At 38.4% G+C, this 9056-nt stretch overlaps 1 protein-coding gene across 4 annotated transcripts in view; it reads right to left on the bottom strand.

The window, feature by feature from the left end:
* Positions 1-371: 371 nt before the first annotated feature.
* LOC122813774 (sulfotransferase 1 family member D1-like) overlaps positions 372-9056 on the bottom strand; it is a 506318-nt gene continuing 497633 nt past the window's right edge. For 3 of the 4 annotated variants that reach the window (XM_044086270.1, XM_044086269.1, XM_044086268.1), the window contains exon 7: positions 942-1219. In XM_044086270.1, the coding sequence (XP_043942205.1) occupies positions 1107-1219 (113 nt within the window). In that variant the 3' untranslated portion in view covers positions 942-1106. Of the gene's footprint in view, positions 1220-9056 lie in introns of all 4 variants that reach the window. The other variant, XM_044086271.1, reaches the window with a different exon arrangement.

The following is a 9056-nucleotide window of genomic DNA, read 5'->3' as shown; positions in this document are numbered from 1 at the left end:
GTATTTTATATTAGATTAACAAGGACAAAATTAGTTTCAAAACTATATAAAATATTGCCTTTAAAATTCTGCCTGAATTTTTACATATTTTCTGGAAATGGAATGGGTTTAATCTTTATGATAACTAACAAGAAAAATACCAATTTTACTAGGAGCAGATCTATACAGTTAAAACATTTTTTCAGGATTACTTTTCTTTATTCAGACTATTCATGATGCTTGCTCTGATGTGGGACTGCTTATGTCCTAAACAATTGTGGGTAACATAGAATGCTATAAAGAACATGCACATGACTGCATGATTTGGAAATGATGACCCCCCATGCAACTGAAGCATGTGGAATATGCAAATTACGACACCAAGAAAAATATTGAAATGAAGTGTTCCATTTATTTCAGACATTCAATAATGAAGATTCAATCTGCGTTGCATTCCCAACAAACTAAAAAATATTTGGCTTGTATATGAACTAAAAAATACCATTTAGAATATTGGAACCAGCCTAAATTGTGTTTTCCAGCAGAGGAATTGTGCTTTTATGTAGTACAATGCTTGAATTTTAAAGAAGTGCACAAATGAATCAGTAGCAATTACTACGTAATAAATGAAGGTTGTTTGAGTTTTATATTATGTTTCATTGTGTTTGAATGGCAACATTTTGTTTAGACATTAAAAAAAAAACAGATTGCATGGCAAACCTCATATTTCTCACAGTGACCACTCCCTGTACTCAGTGCAGGAGATTAATTCCTGTTTAATGAACAGTGGCATTTGCTGAAGGATGTTAATAAATTGCATTCAGAAGTCAAGAAACTGGCAAACCTGCTCCCCTTCATTTTGTCTTACGTTGTGGAAAAGCTACAGCCCTTTAACTACGGATTGCATTCACAGTCTTTGTTAATAAAATTACCATTTCTATACAGCAAAATTACGAGTCTGGTAAAGGCAGGAAGTTGCAGTTTTACTAGATGTCAGCATCTCTCCAGAGACACATTATATCCTGAGATACATAATATTTCCTTTTAGTCTTCAGCTGAAGCAGACCTGATTTGTTAGCTTTGATGGCACTATTGCATTTTCTAGATCTTGGATTCGTTGCTCCCTTTCAGAACTCAGATACAAATTTAAGAGTGGTTCCCGACATCTTCTTTTTATAATCCGCATCAAACCTCTCATTTTGGGCCACAGTGAAGTAATTCTTCCAGTCTGCGACAGAACCTACAAATTAAATATAAAAAATATTACAAAAGACTGGTTGCACACAACATGAAATTAACAAATTAAAAAAAACAAATAAAAAAATAAAAAATCTGAGAAAATGCTTACAATTAGATTGTTGGAAATGAAAAGAAGCTTTAACATGGCCTGAGAGATTATAGGAACACATTGTTTTTCAGAAGGTCTATAATAGGCATGGGACAAGCACGAATGGAAAAGTAGGAAATTACATCTCTGGTAGTGCACAGTGAATTGACACGGCAGAAAGTTCATTTGTTAGTAAACAGAATATTTTTCTGTGTGAACAGAGCATCACCAGAGCTTACAATACAAATACCACTAATAAACTGAGCCATTTCAAAATGTATGACAACATCAATATCAGACACTTCTAGGGGTGTCTTCAGAATGGTGAGGAGAACAGGAGAGTGGGAGAAACTTTACATCCTGTAAATTTGGAGCTCCATAACAAGCTTTCAACTCTTTTTTGATCATTGAACATAACTTCAATCAGAAAAGAGCACTTGAATGTGAACAGCATTTGCAATTAAAAAATGAAAGTGTTTTGCAGGGGAGGGGAAGGGGCTTGCCCCTACATGTCCCGTAACATTGAAGGTGCACATCCTCATACCACTAATACCTAAAAATACAAGGTCTGAGGTTACTGCATCTTGGTAAATGAGAAATCCTATGGAAACCACAACCCTGATCTTCCAGGAAAAAAACTAGTAGTTTTAAACTAGTGACAGTATGTAAACAAGCCTGCCTCACAGATTTATCAGTTAACTATTCTTTAGAGAGGGGCCACTTCCTTGAAATGTGATTACAATGATGTGAGGTAGTACCAGCTGTGCCGGGGGAGTAGGGCAGTGTAAGTGTAACATATGCCAGCATAGCTAGCTGACGTTTTGTAAAGAATTATATGTTATTTGAATATCTAACTGATTTTAACAGATGCCTGTGTTAAAAATTTATTTGTAAAGTTGCTTGTCTTAAAAGTATATCAGCAGTGGGTTCTGGTGGAAAGAAAATAAATATACATGCATGTCAGACTGTATTGTTGTAACTGATGAAATTTATATATTTTAACAGAAAATACTAGAAGGGAACCTTAAGAAAAAATAGCCTGAAATTAAATGACTTGGTTTAGGCCATAAAGATTTTATCTCACAGATCTGAATGCAGCGAGGGAAACAATGTCTGTGAAAAGCTTGGGCTAGGATCCCACTCGGCTGTCCTCTGTGGTGAACTAATTGTTACCCTGGGGTGCCAGAGAATGACATGTTAGTTTCTGCAGGAAGGGTGGAAGTGTTGGAATTGTTTTAGTTTCCAGATGCTGAAATAAACCTTAGCTAAAGTTCTATGTGTGTATTGTGACACATAAGTGCCAGATCTTGTCTCAGTTTCTAGTGAAAGGGTAGTGTGGGAACCACAGAGTCATGTGACCAGATATGATATCATTCTGTAGCCAGCACTGAAATTGTATTTGAATACTAGTGAGAGATGTGAGGAGTGCACTCTCTTTTTGGACCTGACAAGACACTCATCTACTTTCATTTTTCCTTGTTTTAGTAAGTAACTAGGGAACAGTAATTCTTCAGTCAGTTAAAAATATAGGCAGATTACCTAAATGTTTTTTTTTCAGTATCTGTCTGAGTCTTTCCATCTGTGTTGTTCTTTATATTTCCTGTGAGTGAAGCTCTGGTGTTTATTGTAAATACATATTCAATATTTTCATATGTTTTGTTATTTATTATTAAACATATCTAAACCTTTCATTGTGGTTGTTTTTTAGAAAATATTTAGCATTTGAGAGTACTTGCATTTATTTAGTGGCACCGTGACTCTATGTTCCTGAGAGTCTTACTGCTTGTTTAAACACTACCATTTGTATAAGTATTAATTTTACTAAGAGTGATTGGGTATCCTGGTAAGAGCCTTAAAGTAGCTGGCTTCAGGTGTTCTGGTGGCAGCACATCTACCTTATAATCTGGGAGGAGGTGGCAGAGTGGCTAAGCTGTGCCAGCCTTTCCCAGGTAGGTGTGTGTATGTGTGTGTATGTGTGTGTGTGTGTGTGTGTGTGTGTGTGTGTGTGTGTGTGTGTGCGTGTGTGAGCTACCTTGAACAGGGATATTGAGTGCACTAACTTCACAGAGAGGGTGGTGGAGGACTTGGCTTGGAACACCAGGCTAAGGGCTCAGCCCTATAGTGGTCAGGTGGGAGTCTTATTTGCAGCATGGAGACAAAGCCCAGTCCCAGGACTGGAGTGTGCATTCTCTGCATGCTCTTAAGGGACATTGTACTTGGTGACGAGGACTGCATCTCAAAATACTGTGCATGTCTAGTTTTCTCACAGTGAACGTTCCCCACTGGGCTCAGTGGTGAACATTGAGGCTCCCTGATCACTGGTCCAGAGGGGGGATGGCACATATTGGTGTAACCTGTAAACAGCTGTCAGTTAAGGTGTGTGTAATGTCAGCAGCCACAAGGTTAATATACAGAGCTTCATTTTTCACAACAGCTTTATTTATTTAGTTTAGTTTAGTCAGGGAAAGCAGGCAAAGATGTCAGCAGAGGACTATGGCAAGCTGACAGGGAATCAGTTGGCTAAGGTGTACAAATTCAAAGGACTGGTGCATGGCAACTTGACTAAAGAAGAAATTATTTCAGCCTTAGTTGCGCCACAGCACAGAAAAGCAACCAGGAAGACAGCCAGTCTGGTGATGACAATGTGCAGCCGTCAGAAACAGGACAGTTCACTTTTTCCTCAGAGGACGTAAAAACTCACTTGGAGTTAGAGACTTAAACTGGAGGCAAAATGTATGGAATTAGAATCAGGAGAGAGACTTAAGCATCTGGAAGCTGAAGAAAATGAGAAGCAGCATCAACATGAGAGGGAACTGCTGACTCTTCTAGAGAAACATGGAGGTAATGGAGAAGGGAATGCAAGACAAAACACGACAACAAAAACATCATCAGCCACTTCTACAGATGTAAACAAAATAAAATAAACAGTACACACTCCTGCCAAAGGTGGCTCACAAACAACAAAAATCCAGGCTTAAAAATAAGATGTGAGCACACCAACAAAGCTGAGAAAAAGCCAAAAAAAGGCCTAAAACACTTCTTTATTACAAAAGGATGAGCACTTTCACCGGGTTACGGCTTCATCAGATCCATATAAAAAGCAACTCAAAGTAAAACACTTATACAAGTTAAAATCACATATAATTAAAAAAATCAAGTTCACCTTCTACTAATTAAAGCTGACATTAAAGGAATACTAGCATTAAGCCCTGGAAATGTATGTGCTTGTAGGGCTATAATCCATTTCACTTCCAAATTCTCCAAGTAATTATTCACATTACTTCTTCTCATACCAGGTTTAACCAGTTGCAAAACTCTAAAATGGAAGACATTATGCCCTGTTTTAGCCATATGTACTGCCAATGCATTTGTAAGGACTTCGTTTCTGATATTTCCAACATGTTCCAAAATCCTTTCCTTAAACTAACGCATCATCTTGCCTACATAAAAACTTTGGCACTCCGTGCAAGTTGCAAAATAGACCAATTACTATTGCACATGGCAGACAACCTAGGGACAAATTATTTCCTAGTAATGGGGTGAATAAACACTTGTTCTCTGACTATAAAAGTACATGCTTTGCATTTACCACAAGGCAAAGTTCCAAGTCTTGGCAAAGGATCAGTCACTGCAGCCTTAGGGCCATAGCATAGCATCCTTTTCAAATACTTGTTATTATTTTAAAAATAAAACTCAGATGAGACTAAACCACTTCACTGGTGGCTTTATCCGCTAGTAGTATAGGCCAGTTTTTTCTAATGATATTACAAAAGTCAGAAATATTACTAGAACAGGTAAACAGCACTTTAGGATGTCCATGATTCAAGTTACTACTGCGATGCCACCTGTTATAATTCCTGAACTTATTAGAAAAATAGGGAGCTCCTTTATCATTCCTATGCACTTGTACCTCCCTATGAACATCAGCTGTCAATCTATCAGGGTATCCTCTACCCGAAAGATCATGTAAAAAATTATCAATAGATTCACTCATACCTGCATCATCAGTGTTAAGGGGTGATAATCTCAATGACTGTCCTTTCACAATATTTTTAAAAATATGTGATGGGTGCATACTGGATTTATGCAATATACTATTCTAACAGCATGTCTTCTTAAAGCACTTGGTGTCAAGCCCTCCCAAGCCATTCTTATGGAAAGTAATATCCAGAAAATCTATACTGGTTAATGACCAATGCATAACAAATTTAAGGTAGCTGGTAGTCCCTTCTAGATACATGATGAATTCATTCAATTGTGCTTCATTACCCTTCCACAACAAAATAATATCATCTACAAACCTGCCATAATATATTAAATGTGCATTATAGGAATTACTATTCAGTACGTATTCTTTTTCCCATTGTGCCAACACCAAATTAATATCTATCATTAAAAAGAAAAAAACTTATGGTTCAAGATTAAATCCAACAGCGCACAAACCACAGTTATTATATCATGACTATAATGGCCATGATGTGCCATATAAAGCCTAACTGAGTCTATCCCCTCTGTATTAGGGATCACTGTAAATAAGGTTTTAATATCAAGTGTGACTAACAAAATTTCTGAGAAATCAAGACCTTGTACTTTATCAAATAAAGTCGATAGACAATGTTGTGTATCCTTCAACACTAAGGGGACCTCTTCTAGAAGAGGTTTCAGCATGTTCTCTACATAATGGGACAAGGGGTCAGTGGCCCAATCACGCCCAGAGACTATGGGTCGCATGGGAGGTTTCACTAAAGTTTTATGTATCTTGGGTAGACCATTAAATGTTAGTATCAGTGGATAGTCAACTAGCAGAAATTCATACAAGTCAAAAGCTAACAGCCCGTACATAATTAGCTCGTTGAGCACATCCCTGATGGTACTTATACGTCTATCAATAACCTTTGCATCTATCACCATGTATGTGTCTACATCCAAAAGCATTTATTCATAGAACTTAAATAATCAATTCTGTGGTGCTGCAGTAGCGTTGTTGTCTCACAGTTACACGTTGCCCGTTCGATTCTCAGTTAGAGCGTCTTCTGTGTGGCGACATGCATGAATGGGCGTTCCTTCATTGAAGGTTGTGCGTTAGGCCCAGCAAGCCAGCACATAAAAATCTACTGCCAATCATTAACGGACCGGAGTTCCGCTGTGGCGACCCCTAACCAGGAAAAAAATGAAAGACACAACAACAACAACATTAAGAATAACTACTGTGCCCCCCTTTATCAGCTGGTCTAATGCTGATACTATCCAATCTCTGTAGTTGTTCAAGGGCTTCATTCTCTGATGCTGTTAAATTAGAGAAAAGGCTTTTGGCTCTACAAAATGCTTCATATATATCTAACTCATACACTCTGACAAAAGCTTCTATTGTGTTAGATAAAGGGGGGTTAAAAGAACTACGTTTACTACATGAAAAAGTATTAGTACTTACTGTTGAGGCATTGGATTGACCAAATAAACCTTTTAATGCAACATTCCTAGCAAATAGCCTTAAGTCCAAAATAACATCATTAATGTCAGACCTTTTGGCTGGTATGAAGCGCAAGCCTTTGTTAAGGACTGCAAGTTGTGCTTCAGTTAAAGTTATATCGGACAGGTTATAAAGCTGATTATGTCCCTGTGGCCTGAATGCACACGTTGACTCATTATTTTCATCTCCTTCTAACAGTTCCACCACTGAATGGTGGTTCCTTCCTGGAGATATTCCTAAGGGAAGTTCAGCTAAAACAGCATTAAGCGAATCAGAAGCACGCATGCTTGTTCCTTATTAGAATCTTCTTCAAACAGACCCAATGCTAAATAAACATAATTGTCAGTTGAAAGATCTCCTGTAGTCTCATCACAACCTAGTGCATCTTGTTCACATAATTAAAAAAAAAAAGTGTTTTCCGGGGGGGGGGGGGGCTTGTACTTACACATACCCTGACATTGGAAGCTGCATATCCCCATACCCCTTCTACCTAAAAATACAAGGTCTGAGGTTACAGCATATTGGGAAATGAGAAATCCTTGGCAAACCACAACCCTGACCTTTCAGCAAAAAAAAACTAGCAGCTGTAAACTACTGATCATATGTAATGAAGCCTGCCTCACAGATTTACCAGTTAACTGTTCTTCACTGAGGGGTCACTTCCCTGAAATGTGATTGCAGTGATACGAGGTAGTGCTAGCTGTGCCAGGGGCAGTAGGGAAGAGCAAGTATAACATATGCCAGCATAGCTAGCCTAGTTGGAGTTTTGTAAAGAATTGTATGCCATTTGAATATCTAACGGTTTTGTACTGATGCTTGTGTTAAAAATGTATTTGTAAAGTTGCTTGTGTTAAAAGTCTATCAACAGTTGGTCCTACTGGACAGAAGAGATATATACATGCATGTCAGATTGTATTGTTGTAACTAATGAAATGTATATATTTTAACAGAGAATGCTGGAAGGGAAGGGATCAAGCTCAGCCAAGCTAACCTTAAGAAAAAATAGCCTGAAATTAAATGACTTGGTTTAGTCCATAAAGATTTTATCTCACAGGTCTGAATGCAACCAGAGAAGCAAAATCTGTGAAAACCATGGGCTGGGATCCCACACTATTGTCCTTAGTGGTGAACTAATTGCTACCACGGGGTGCCAGAGAATGGCTCATTAGTTTCTACAGGAAGGATGGAAGTGTTGGAATTGTTTTATAGTTCCAGATACTGTAATAAACCTTAGCTAAAGTTCTGTGTGTATATTGTGTACAGCAGTGCCAGATCCTGGCTCAGTTTCTAGTGAGAGGATAGTGTGGGAACCTCAGAGTCAAGTGACCAGATGTGATGTCATTCTGCAACCAGCACTGAAATTGTATTTGAACGCTAGTGAGAGATGGGAGGAGTGCACTATGTTTTTGGACTTGACAAGACACTTATCCACTTTCATCTTGCCTTGCTCTAGTAAATAAGTAGGGAAAAGTAATTATTCAGTCAGTCAAAAAAATGTAGTGAGATTAGCTAGATATATCTGTCTGAGTCTTTCCATCTGTGTGGTTATTTTAAATTTTCTGTGAGTGAAAGTCTGGTCTTTATCTTAAGATTTTCAGTATTTTCATGTTTTTTATTATTATTTATTATTCAATATATCTAAACCGTTCATTGTGGCTGGTCTTTTAGAAAATATTTAACTTTTGAGATTACTTGTATTTATTTACTGGCATTGTGGCTCCACATTCATGAAAGTCTTGCTGCTTGTGTGACACCCCTGCACTCACCCAGTAATCAAGGAGCCTCAATCCTCACCACTAGTACCTGTGAGGGACATACACATTGGGAGGATGACAAGTACACACACACAGTAAAGTACAATTTCCCAAGACAACACAGAGATCAGTCAGTCTGGGTCTAGTTTCTCCCTCTTACTCCAGATCCTCAATAAGACTCCCCACTGGCACAGCTATAGAATTAAGATCTCAACGAAGGGGTCAAGCCAAGACCTCCAGCACCCTCTCTGTCCAACCAGTGCTTTGCATCCCTGCCCAAGTAGCTCACACACACACACACACACACACACACACACACATGCACACACACACACACACACACACACACACACACACACACACACACACACACACACACACACACACACACACACACTTTGAGATTTGATTTATATACAAACACACAGACACTCCTGGGGAAGGCTGGCACAGGTTTACTTGCTATGCCCCCTTCAGCCCAAACTATAAGGTAGTTATCAATGCCACCATCCCCTACTTACCAGCT

The sequence above is a fragment of the Protopterus annectens genome, chromosome 10.part0 (assembly GCF_019279795.1).
Source record: "Protopterus annectens isolate FY-2018-M chromosome 10.part0, PAN1.0, whole genome shotgun sequence".
Lineage (NCBI taxonomy): Eukaryota > Metazoa > Chordata > Ceratodontiformes > Protopteridae > Protopterus > Protopterus annectens.
The sequence above is the reverse complement of the archived record's forward strand: the minus strand, read 5'-3'. Positions and strand labels throughout refer to the sequence as shown.